The 13,968-nt window shown below is 35.8% G+C and overlaps 1 protein-coding gene across 3 annotated transcripts in view; it reads left to right on the top strand.

Moving 5' to 3' along the window:
- LOC150106901 (survival of motor neuron-related-splicing factor 30-like) overlaps nucleotides 1-13,968 on the top strand; it is a 159,259-nt gene that overhangs the window by 103,201 nt on the left and 42,090 nt on the right. For all 3 annotated transcript variants that reach the window (XR_016548334.1, XM_090392809.1, XM_090392810.1), the window contains exon 4: nucleotides 13,217-13,304. Coding sequence is in view for 2 of the 3 variants with exons in the window: in XM_090392809.1 (XP_090248935.1) it covers nucleotides 13,217-13,304 (88 nt within the window). In the remaining variant the exon portion in view is untranslated. The remainder of the gene's footprint in view (nucleotides 1-13,216; nucleotides 13,305-13,968) is intronic.

Raw genomic sequence — 13,968 nt, forward strand, 5'->3', positions numbered from 1 at the left:
TATGTATAATTTGCAACGTAAATGTGGCTTTACCGAAAAAAGCAAACATTGAAAAACACTATCGAACTGTTCATAAAAACTATGAAGATTATCCACAGGGCACTGCCCTAAGAAAAGCAAAGGTACATCAAATGAAGACACTACTGACAGCACAACAAAATATTTTCGTCAAGTACAATACAGGCGCAAAGGCTGCTACAATTGCATCATTCAAAGTTGCTGAAAATTTAATTAAACGTAATAAGCCGTTTCAAGATGGAGAATTATGGAAGGAAGCCTTCATCAAAGCTGGTGAAATATTATTTCAAAATTTTAAGAATAAATCAGAAATAATAACTGCTATTAACAATATGTCATTATCTCGAAACACAATCATGCATAGAGCAGAAGAAACCAGCCGAAACCTTGAAGAGATTCTGCATGAAAACATAAACAAGTGCAATTTTTTGTCACTACAATTTGACGAATCTACTGATTATGCTGGTACTGCATAATTATGTATTTTTGTTCAAATGGTTTTTGAGGATATGTCAGCCACAGAAGAATTATTAACCATTATTCCAATTCAAGGACGAACAAGAGGTCAAGATATCTATGATTTATTTAAGAATTATATTGTATGTACAAGTTTTCCAATTCATAAGTTAGTGTCAATAACTACGGACGGAGTGCCTGCAATGGTAGGTAATAAAATCGGTTTCGTCACTCTTTGTAAAAACGATGAAGATGTACCAAGTTTTTGGACTATCATTGCATCATCCATTAGCAGGCCTTGTGTTCAAAAGTACTGAAATTCAATCATGTTATGAATGTTGCTTTCAAAATTGTTAATTCAATAAGATCAAATAGCTTGCTGCGTTGTCAATTTTGGGCTTTGCTAAAAGAATGCGAGAGTGAGCATGGTGAATTATTGTTACATACTGACGTAAGATGGTTAAGCTGCGCCACATTTTTAGCAAGATTCAGAGAACTTCTTCCAGAAATAAATTCGTTTTTGAAAAACAGAGATGATTCACATCCAGAATTAAATGATAAAGAATGGCTACTTGACCTCGCCTTTTTCTGTGACATTACAGAAAAACTAAATAACCTAAACTTAGAATTACAAGGAAAAAATAAAACAATCATTGATATGATAAGCTCCTTAAAATCATTCAAGGAAAAATTAAACATGCTTGAAATACAATTAAAGCAGCGCAAATTGAAACATTTTAAAAATTTGGCCGACCAGTCAAGGGATATACAAAACGTCACCTTTAATAAACACGCTGAAAGCATAAGACTTTTATTGAATGAATTTGAGGTAAGATTTGTAGGAATCAATAAGCTCGATGATATCGCTACTTTTTTATCATATCCCTTCAATGAAAATATTAATGTTGAGAATACAGCTTCAAAATTGAATGAATTTCTCGACACAAATAGAGTAGATTTGGAAGAAGAAATTATAAATATGAAATGCGATATCCACCTCAAATCAGTTGCTTCAAATAATAGTTTTTGGAAGTTGATCCACAAAAGTAAATATCCAAATATTTGGAGAATCGCCGCTTATTTTAATGCATTTTTTGGATCAACTATTATATGCAAATTGGCATTCTCATATGAATGCTATTAAGACAAAGCATAGATCACAGCTAAGTGATGAACATCTGGAATCGTGTTTATGAATTTCTTTAAGTTCATACGATCCAGATTATGATCACTTAGCTGCATCTATGCAATATCAGGTATCGTCCAATTAAATTAAAATATTCAATTTTGTTTGTATAATTTATTTAGTTTTTTGTGTTTTTTATTGTTATTATTTTTTAAATAAAGTTATGAACAATAAATTTTCTTTTTTTTTGTTATATTTATTACCTTATAAACTTTTAAAAATCTCGAAAATTTTCCACAATTTTCGATCGCATCTATAGTCGCCCGCAGAGATATTTTCACTAGGTAAGTAGCCCTCAACATCTAAAAGTTTGGCCACCCGTGCCCTAAAAGAATATAGAGGAAATGAAAGATAGCTACTATGTATTAAAGTAGCTAAATGAGCTAAGTCAAGACCTTTGGTAAGAAAATAGAAGATAAATATCAGGACAGCTGCAAAATGTTCTGGAGGCTATTGAAAAAGCTTATGAAAGCTTTTCAAAGATGTGACAGTTGGTGACATGAAAATTGAAAATAAAGCTATCCTAGATGTCTGGAGTAATTTCTTTGAAAAACTTAAACGAAACAGGCAATGACAGAACAGTAGTAGAAAGCATTGAGGCGTAATGTAAACAGGGTTTACATATCAATACTTGATATAGAAAAAGTCATCAAAAATGTCAACACGTTCATTGCCAATCACGCGACATCGCGTGATCTGAGCTCTCACCTGCTGGCCGATCATGCGTTATCGCGTGGACATCAAGTTTCTTAACGGAATAGTATAGCGGCCACAGCGAAACGGCACGTAATATTTATATTGGCCACTAGGGAAGGGATCGATCTCGTGGAGTGGGGATGGCCGCCAGCCATTGTCTATTGTTTATGTTAGCCAGTGCGCACGGTGGCGGCATTCGGACAAGGCGACGACGCGACGATTTTGTTTAGTTATTCGTTGATTTAGCGTACTTGAAGTTTGGTTTTTATTTATTTTGAGTATTGTTTTTTTTTTTTTTTTTAGTAAGTTCCCTATAAATGTTGATTTTTGATAATTATTTTTTTCTATTTGTACGTTATTTTTAAAAATTCTATGTGATTATAAAAGACTGATAAAGTTATAATTATTATATTTAAATGTTTTTTATTTGTAAAATATATAACTTATTTGACCGAATTATATACCACGCGATATCGCGTGATAATTTGGCCACCGCACGAAATTCCAATTTTCAGCTTGGCAATGAACGTGTTAAATATGGAAGGGCAGCTGCAGTAGATGATATTCGACCATAAATTCTCAAATATGGAGGCATAAGTTTTGCAGTAGCTATACTGCATAATTCAGAGGGCCTGATCAGAAGGTCAAATTCCAGATGATTGGAGTAGAGCTCTCATAGTTCCCATCTATTTAAAAAAAAAAGGAATAAAGCCAATTGTGGGGTTTACAGAGGAATTTCTCTTCCAGGTAAGAGAAATTATGCAAGCATACTTGAAAAGAGGCTGAGAAAAAATTGTGGAAGAGAAACTCAAAGAAGAACAAACTGGGCTCAGGGCAGTAAAGGTTCTCAAGATCAGATTTAGCCTTTAAGACAAATAGTTGTGAAATCATGGGAATATGACATGGATCAGCACTAAGTTTTGTAGATTTGGAAAAGTATATGACAAGGTGCCTAGAGAAAAGCATCTCAAAACACTACAATTATGTGGGGTAAATGGAACATTATACAAAGCAAAACATAATCTATATTTAAGTTGTAAGTCAGCAGTTAGAATTAAAGGAAATACAGGAAGATAGTTTGATGTAAAGTCAGGTGTGAGACAAGGATGCACATTATCTCCACTCTTATTCATCAGCCAGCAAAGGTTGGTCAATTTGGTAGAGCCTCTGCTACTAATGGCTCACACAAAAAGTTAAGTAAGCTTGAGCACGGTTAGTAGTTGGAAGGGGAAAGGGGGACAATTGTTTGCTGCTGTTGGCACACTCTCCCTCGATGAGTCTTTGGACTCCCTGGAGGTGTCAAATAATAATAATAATCTTTAAATCAATTTATGAAAGAAAGTAACATGAAACCCAATATTAGAATCCTAATCCTATGGCCTCCTCTCTTTTGAGAGGGTTGCAACTGATTACTAAGGAGATGATTATGAAGCAAGGTGGTTTCATTTGCCTTCCTTGCCATAAGCAAAGCAGGCAAACTGGTCCCGTAAACACACACTACTGTTGCTGTGTGTTTGTGGGACCGGTTTGCCTGTTTTGAGGGATGAAAAACCAAGTTACCAGGAGAAAAAAATTCTCCATCTCCGGATGAGACCAGATAAAGGTTCCTCATGTCATGAACGGAATTGAACCCAGGGCTTTGTCTATATTGACAGAGCTATGGAGCCTTGATATTAGAATCGGAGATATAACTCTTTGCTTTATGCTGTTGTATGTTGATGATGTTGTACTTCTATTATTTTTCAGGAAATTGTAATTTATACTCAGTATTAATTATAATTACTTTAATTAATACCGCCTGTATTTTGGCAACATTACATTGCCATCATCAGGAATCGCAGAAATGATGTGTGCACACAGACACTAACACTTGGTAAATAGGCTGAGGAAAGGCAACCAAAGTCAGGCCTAGAGTCCTGAATGTCCCCTCCCTCCTCCTAGTAGCTAAATTTTGGTGGTCTTGGTCGTTGGGCTGAAGATCTGAAGATGAGTGCTTCCCAAATTTAGGACAGTTTTATGCACCAAAATTTGTTGAGGTTTGGAAAGTTTCTCAGGGCTGAGGCCAATTCCAGGAATAGCCTCTCATATCTGTATTTGCTACAGTGCAAGAGGGGCATTCTTCCAGCATATACTGTGATAAGTGTCCAAAGTGACTGTAGTAGTGGAAACCGATCTAGTACATGTGTTCAGAAATTCTTATATTGTCTGTACTGCCTGTTGCACCATAGTAGGACAGTTTGCTAATACAATTGACCTGGTAGTCACATGGTAGGTCTAGGGAATGTGGCTGGTCTTTGGTGGAGCAGATAAGAGATGCCATTGTTTTTTTATGTCGTGTGTAAGTGTTGTATTTCTTTAAGATTTTTGTTAATTTTTTTGGATATGCCTCAGCATGCAGGGAATGGTAATAGATTATGTGTAATCTCTGCTCTTAAAGGGGGAGGGGGGTTTGTGGTTGCAGGATTTTAATATTTTGTGTGTGGGGGGGTGTAGCCATTAGCTAAGAAAGTGCTCAGAATGTTGTCAAGTTCAGTAATTAGGGCACTGCTATAAGAACTGATTAATTTTCCCTGTTTTATAGGATTTTTATAATTCCATATTGTTATGAGGGGGGGGAGTGACTGCTGGTGAATGTATCTACAGTATGTGTGGGCGTTCTTTAACTGGCAAATGCCAGGGATCTAAAGTGTCTAGGAGGGGGGGGGGAGAGACTGTTGTTGTTTTTGCTTTTCTAAAGTAAACTGAATCCTGGAATGTTGATTGCTTATATGTGTTAAGAAAATGTTGAGCATATCCAGGCCATGTGGCTAAATAGAGAACGTATCATCTATGTAGCTAGCCAAACAGTGGGTTCATGGGAGGCAGAGTTTAAGGCCAGGCGTGGAGAAAGCAGAGAACCCATGGCCCTCCTCCCCCTCTCTCTGTTCATAGAATTTTCCTTGCCCAACAAAATAGAGTTTATAGTGAACTGAAATAGGGCTGAGATATCGAGAAGAAATATAGCTTGGATAAGGTCTAAGGTGTCTTTGAGTAAGACATTAGTGAATAGAAGACATCGGAACTGACTATTATGTCCTTGTGTTGGAGCGCGAGTTTTTGTATACTAGCCTTAAAGTGGGCTGAGTTTTTTTGTGTGTGAAGGGGTGTTGCCAGTATATTGTGAGAGAACTTTGGCTAATTTATTTGTGGGAGAATCAGTGCCATCCACAATGTGACATGGCACATTTTGTTTATGGATTTTTGGTAGCCCATATATCCAGAGGGGGGTCTAGAGTTAAACAATTTTAGTTTATTAGTGACTTTCACAGACCAAAGAGGTGACTTTTTAAGGAGCCTGCAAAGTGTTCTGATTTGTGTATTGGTGGGGGTCACATTCTAAAGAAGGTTAGGTGGAGCAATCTCGAAATAAAGAGGCAAGCTTACCATGTAATCTTTTTGGTTTAAATCACAGTAGCATTCCCCTTATCCACTTTTGTAATAACTATTCTATTGCTTTTAGTTTCTTATAGAGCTTCATATTCCTTCTTTGAGCAGTTGCTTTTTGATGAACAGTACACTGGCTACATTCAGTCTGATGTGGTTGGCAATATGTGGGGCATGTGACACCTGAGAAACTTTCCAAACATCAGCAAATTTAGGTGCATGAAACTGCCTGAAATTTAGGAACCACTCATCCTCAGATCTTCAACCCAGTGGCCAAGACCACCCAATTTATTGAAAGTTTATTTTTCACTTGGTCAGACTATAATAAATTTAGTTTAATCCTTTCTATCCAAGTGTGTGCAAATAAAGTTTGTGCTTGAAAGTATCTTCAGGACTGGGGTAAATTGGTACAACACCAGGCAACTCCTTGCAAAGGTGGAGCAAGCTACCAACACTCCTATCTCAGTATCTCCCATAATGTAAAACACATCTCCTTGTGGATATGTATAATGTTATGCATTAAGGGAAGGGCCACTACCCAGACTGGTTTCAGCCTTTATTGAGGTCTCTTCAGTGGGAGCCAGCCCCAAGTGGAGATACCAGGCAGAAGCATTAGCAAGTTCATCTCCTCCTATAGGAGCTGCCAAACGGTGTGCCACCTTTTTATTAAATTACTCTGGATTTAGAGAAAGATGTTGAAAGTTTATTTTTCACTTGGTCAGACTATAATAAATTTAGTTTAATCCTTTCTATCCAAGTGTGTGCTAACAAAGTTTGCACCTGAAAGTATCTTCAGGACTGGGGTAAAGTGGTACAACACCAGGCAACTCCTTGCAAAGGTGGAGCAAGCTACCAACACTCCTATCTCAGTATCTCCCATGGGAGATACTGAGATACAAGTGGAGATACAAGCTACCAACACTCCAACAAGTGAGAGATACAAGTTTAGATACAAGCTACCAACACTCCTATCTCAGTATCTCCCATGGGAGATACTGAGATAGGAGTGCTGGTAACTTGCTCCACCTTTGCAAGGAGTTGCCTGGTGTTGTACCACTTTACCCCAGTCCTGAAGATACTTTCAGGCGCAAACTTTGTTTGCACACACTTGGATAGAAAGGATTAAACTAAATTTATTATAGTCTGACCAAGTGAAAAATAAACTTTCAACATCTTTCTCTAAATCCAGAGTAATTTAATAAAAAGGTGGCACACCGTTTGGCAGCTCCTATAGGAGGAGATGACCTTGTTAATACTTCTGCCTGGTATCTCCACTTGGGCCTGACTCCCACTGAAGAGACCTCAATAAAGGTTGAAACTAGTCTGGGTAGTGGCCCTTCCTTTAGTGCATAACATTATACATATCCGCAAGGAGATGTGTTTTGCATTATGGGAGATACTGAGATAGGAGTGTTGGTAGCTTGCTCCACCTTTGCAAGAAGTTGCCTGGTGTTGTACCACTTTACCCCAGTCCTGAAGATACTTTCAGGTGCAAACTTTGTTTGCACACACTTGGATAGAAAGGATTAAACTAAATTTATTACCACCCAATTCCTGCTAAGGATATTAGGCCTGGCTTTTGTTGCTCTTCTTTAGTTTCATTTACTCAGTGTTAATGCTTGCGTGCACATATCACTGTTCTGTAATCCCTGATGATGGCAATGTAATGTTTTCAAAATATAGAAAGTATTAATTACAGTTATTATGATTAATATTGAGTATATGTTGTAATTTCCTAAAAAAATAATAGTTATGAACAGCCAGCATATAAAAGTTTTCAACCAGTTGTACTTCTAAATACAGTTGAAGTCTCCAAGGTTCTATAACTAAATTGCATAACAGCTGTAACAAATTTGGCATGAAAATCATCAATAAAAAGACCAAACTATGAAAATAGACAACAGAATAAGCAAAGTTGATATGGCCGAAAGCCAGTTGAATAAATTTATATGGAATAAGAGAGAAATTAGCTAAAACATCAAACTAGTAGTATACAAGACAATGCTCAAACCAGTTTTGAGATAGATTAGCAGTTTGAGTTAGAAATAAAGCAATTGATCAAAGATTAGAGACCAGAGATATTAGAGTTCATAGAAAAATTAGTGGCCTTAACAGGTGACATCACAATGATAGAATCATATTAAAAATGAAGATATTAGAAAGGAACGTGCCACTGTTAGCATTCAAGGATGTGTGAGCGGGGCTAATCTAAGATGGTATAGTCATGGGTAAGGGAAAAGTTAGCAAAACAAATGTTTGATGCCAAGATGGCAGGAAAAAAACCCAGAGAAAGACCAAGTTCTAGGTAGATTGATTCAGTCAGAAGTATCTGAGAAGAACAAAATGTTAGATACTGACAATATTGGGATGCTGAAAAGTAATAGACTAATATGGAGAAAAATAAACTTAATCACGTGCTGTCATAGTAGCCTGAACACTCTTTGAACATATCATCATTATCAGTGGCTTTAACAGGCACTTAGTATCCATAACCTTTCATGTATCCTTGGACTTCCCAACCATAATAGAAGGATAAGGTGGTTACATTTATGCCTCCAAATATTCTTGTCAGTAAATTGCATGTGTTCTGCTGGCTGGTTTGCACATGTTCTAAGGGCCAAAAAATCTGAGTTTCCAGGAGGAAAAACCCTCTTCATATGAGACCAGCTAACTCACCTTTCGTCAAAAGAGACCAGATAAAGGTTTCTCATCTTGTGGACGGGAATCAAACCAGGTCTTTCTGACCAAATCGCTTCATCTATACCGATTGAGCTATGGAGGCTCTTTCTTTGAGCATATATATATATATATATATATATATATATATATATATATATATATATATATATATATATATATATATATATATCAGGAAATTGGTGATGATGGTGGTGTGTGTGTGTTTTACATTTTTATTTGCTTTAGAAGATTTTCTTTACATAAATCATTTGCTTTCTGCATGCAGTTACTGCATTATGAATAGGCATTACCGCATATTTTCTGCAACTAAAATTTTGAAAGAAGATGTTAGGTATCTAACTAAATACATTTGTATTTAGTTAGATACTGTTTTGCTTGTGTATGTAGCATATAGTGTCTATATGAGGGGAGGTATTTTTCATTACTTAGTCATTTTATTTCATTTGTCTCTAATTACACTAAACTGTTGGTAAATATAGTACATAGACTATAAAATATCTCTATACTGTATTTAGGGATAAAATAAAACTATTTGTTTTTCTTACATCTACAGTCTGTTGGAGCAAGCTATTTTTCACTATAGGGACATTTTCATTCCAGATGTAGTGAGTAAAAATTTGTCTGTGCCAAACCTGAATAAAAACAAATCCTTCTGTGCATTATAGAAAGAGAATCACATGTCAAAAAAGAGAGAAAGGAAAGTGATGAAGGTAAAATTCATGAACAGGGGAATAATTCCAATAGTTGGAAATTATTTATGTATATGTTACTGTGTAAAAAAGTGTATACTGATCATTAGTGAATAAACGAAAAGAATTAGAAGAAAACAAAATGAAATATCAATAAAACTTAGAACTAAATACACATAACAAGCACAACAAATTGTACAAGATAATTTGCTGCTCCATTAACCCACATGTATTTCTGCCATGCTTAGATGAATCACCGATAAACGAATATAGTTATTTACTGAGCTACCAGTGTACACAGCTGCTGTTTATTATTGGTGAGTTCTATTTTGCAGACAAATCTCTAATGAAATTCATCTCCCATCTGAAATTGTTATATCAGAATATTCACATGACTGACTTGACAATTCCAAAGTTAACTTTCATTATAAATTTCACTGGTTTCACATGAGAAATGTATAACATCAAGAGAGTCTTTCCATGAGCTGCACTGTTCACATAAACACTTGGTGTGAAGACCATACGATGTGGGATGCATTAATTGGTTTTACAAAGACTAGGTCAAAGCTGTATAACTGAGAGGAGACCTTGACATAGCTTTTAAAGAAATGCAGAGAACCGACCAAGGTTTCTGACCTAATGTCCAATCCTCACCTTCTCGTGGTGCACCCTGTTGGATATCTACCTGGATAATGAATGAATGAACAAGGATGGGCCGGCAATTTGCGATTTAGCTGACCAAATTGTATTCTTATTGGCTTAAACCAAAATACAAAATGATGGTACAACGTGACAAAATTTCATGCTGGCTGGGACGTCGCCGGGTTAAACAAGGCCCCCGTTGTTTTCACTAGGGTGAACTGCAAAAAGTCAGCTACTGGAACAAATCTGAAAAAACACCCAACTCAACATCACCAGAGTTAAAGATCGATACTATCAACATAAGAAGACTGAATGGCAAAGAAATGGAGCTAGCTGAGAAATTGGATAAGTACCAGATAGACATAATAGGGGTGACAGAAACATAAAAGACAAAACTGGTGAGATGTTTTTTTGATATAAATACAAAATGTTATATTCAGGCAATGACAATCAAGGAAAAGAAGGAGTAGCCATTGTATTCAACACTAAATCTGAGGCTAATCTTGAATGGCAGACAGTAGAATGATGTGGGCAAATATCAGAATGGAGAACTGGACAATGAGACTTATTTGTGCCTATGGTCCCACAGAAGGTTCTACTAAGGTAGAAGTAGAGGAATTTTTTGAGGCTTTAGAAAAAGCAACTGATACGATGAAAAAGGAAAAGTTGGTCCTTGTTGGGGATCTAAATAGCAGAGCAGGAAATAATTGTCAGACATACAAAAATATATTGGGAAAATTTGGAGAAAAGAGCAAAGCTAATGATAATAGGAAATACCTGTTGGATTTCTGCTCAGGACATAGACTGGTTATTACTAACACCATGTTCTAACATAAAAATGTGCACAAATTCACATGGAGAGAAGAGGCAAGAAATAAGAAAAGTCTCATTGACTATGTTGTGTTGATAGCGATGTTTTCTCCCTGGTGCAGGACACCAGAGTGTACAGAGGATGTGAAATCGGAAGTGATCACTATTTAGTCTTGAGCAGGATAAAATTGAATTTCATATTGAAAAGAATAACATGTAAGAAAGTTTTAAAGCGAATAAAAGTTGAGCAGCTCTCAGATGTGAACTGTAGACTAAAATACAGAAAGATTATTGAATAAAAAACGAAAGAGTTTGAGAACACGAACCAAACCTTGGAGATTCAGTGGCAAGCCGTGAAGAAAACATTGATTGATTCAGCCAGAGGGGCATATGGTGAGGTTGTCTGCAAGGATAGAAAAATCAGAACTCCATGGTGGACACAGGAAGTTAACGAGGCAGTGAAGGAAAAGATGAAAGCATATAAAAAGTTCCTGGCAAATAAGTCAGCTTGTGCTCTTAGAGAATACACAGACAAATGTAAGAAAGCTAAACACTGTGTAAAACTAGCTAAACAAAAGTCATGGGAAGACTTTGGCAAGAACATAGAAAATAAATATCAAGAAGGTGGTAAGATATTCTGGAGGTTATTGAAGAAGCTTAGAAATGGAGGAAAGAGTGCTGTAAAAGGAGGTAGAGATAATAAAGGTGACATGAAAACGGGAGAAAAAGATGTCATTGAAGTATGGAATAATTATTTCGAGAAATTGCTAAATGAAACAAGCAATAATAGCATAGTGGTAAAAAACACTCAACAGGCATACAGTCAGGAATACATATCCATACTTGAAGTAGAAAAAAGCCATCAAAGGATTGAAATGTGGAAAGGCAGCAGGAGTAGATGATATTCGACCAGAAATACTGAAGTTTGGTGGTATAGAAGTCTTGTAGTGGCTGCACTGCATAGTTAAGAAGGCCTGGACAGGGACGAATTCCGATGATTGGAGTAGAGCTCTCATAGTACCCATATATAAAAAGGGAAATAAAACTATATGTGAGAATTGCAGAGGTATTTCCCTACTGAGTGTTCCTGGTAAGATATACGCAAATATACTTGAGAAACAGTTGAGAAGAATTGTGGAAGAAAAGCTGTGAAGAACAAGCTGGATTCAGGCCACATAGAAGCTGTTTCATTATCAGATCTTCACTTTACGACAAATAGTTGAGAAATCATGGGGATATAACAAAGATCTGTATTTAAGTTTTGTCAATTTGGAAAAGGCATATGACAAGGTGCCAATAGAGAAGCTATTCACTACGCTACAGTTATATGGTCAATGGGGCATTATATCAAGTAATTCTTAGTCTTTATTTGAATTGTAAGTCAGCAGTTAGAATTGAAGGAAGTACAGGAAGATGGTTTAATGTTAAATCTGATGTGAAACAAGGATGTACATTATCCACTCTTTTATTATTGATAATCTATATGGATCACATTATGAAGGAAAGTGGTTTTAAACACAATATCAAAATTGGAAATGTTAATGTCAGCTCTTTGTTTTATGTGGATGATGTTATACTTATCAATCAATCCACTACAAGTCTGCAAGATTCCCTGACTAAATTGAATAACTGTTGTAATAGATATGGTATGAAGGTCAGCAATAAAAAGACAAAGACAATGAAAATAGGCAGAATCGCTGAAAATGCCAACTGCATTGTGAATGGAGAACCTGTGGATCATGGAAAACATTTCAGCTACCTAGGCACGATTTGAAGATGGTAAATTAAATATGGAAATAGACAACAGAATCAACAAAGCTGGTATGGTAGGAAGTCAACTGAATAAATGTATATGGAATAAGATAGAAATTAGTCAAAACACTAAATTAGCTGTATACAAGACAGTGTTCAAACCAGTTTTAACTTATGGATCTGAGAGCTGGGTCAGAAATAAAACACTTGACCAAAGACTAGAGACCGCAGATATGAGAATCATTAGAAAGATTAGAAGCGTGAACAAATGGCATCAATGGCAATATCATATTAAAAACAAAAATATTAGGAAGGAACTTGACATTGTCAGCATCCAGGAATGTATTAGCAGAGCTAATCTCAGGTAGTATGGTCACTTAAACAGAATGGGCGAGGAAAGATTAGCAAAACAAGTGTTCTTTGCCAGGTTGGCAGGAAAATGACCCAGAGGAAGACCAAGATATAGGTGGATTGATACGGTACAAAGTGCCTTAGACGATAGAAATATAAGATCTGATAAAGTTGGAGTCTTGACAAGTAACAGACTGATTTGGAGGAAAATTGTAGATAAGAAGTTAGTAATGATGTAAATTTTTCATGTAGTATGATCATATCCTGTACACCCCTTGAGGGTAGATGGCAGGAACTTGATTATAATGATAGTTACAAATCACTGTATTTTTAGTGTTTTGGTTCCATAACACTCGCTGTATGCCACAAATTGCTATCTAAAATTCTTGATCTGAGTTAAGTTTATCTTAAATTATATTTAAGAAAAAGAAATAACAGAATGGATGTAACTTAAAGTTCTTATGAATTATTTTTAATTATAAAATTTTTATAGATATTATGAAGCAACAATTGAGGAAATAACTGAAGATGGACAGTGTACAGTCACATTTCGTGGTTATGGAAATACTGATGTTGCCCTGGTAAGTTTTTTTTTTTTTTCATATACATGTTGTGCATTCATATATTACAGATATTTTATTATTATCTGCCAAGATCTATCAGTCATGAAAAATGCAAAATTTTAAATGTTCTCTCTTTTTAAAATTAATCTAAATTTTAGATTAATTTAGTAATTAAGTTAATGCATAATTTAATAGAAATTGGATGTTTAGGGTAATATGTATGGGTAAGGAATGCTTGTAAGGTAAAATTTGTTTGTTAACGTGTATATGGAACAATAATCTGTATTTCATTTCTTACATAATTTCACTCGGTGTTAACCATTAAAGTTAAACAAGCAACTTTTAGGTAAGCATAAAGCTCATGCCATTTACCGTAGAAGTGAACTTCAAATCATGGTGATGTTGTGATGGAAGAAAACTTTTCTGCTACATGTGAATTGCTGCAGCACATTGTGACACAAGCCCAATGTACTCTTCATGTCACAATGTGCCTTTGTCATACAAGGATGAATTGAGAAAGCTTTACAATGCATTCTTTGCCTGTAGGTAAATTAGTTTGTCTCATACGGAACTTGTAAGGTTTTTCCTGGAAAACAAACCAGAAAATGCATTCGGTTAACAGACAAAAAAGACATTTTCTGGAGGTCTCCCACAGTGAATCACTGGTACTCCAAAAAGTCGG

This window comes from Typopeltis vanoorti, chromosome 5, assembly GCF_054136105.1.
Source record: "Typopeltis vanoorti isolate ZY-2024b chromosome 5, IOZ_Tvanoo_1.0, whole genome shotgun sequence".
Lineage (NCBI taxonomy): Eukaryota > Metazoa > Arthropoda > Arachnida > Uropygi > Thelyphonidae > Typopeltis > Typopeltis vanoorti.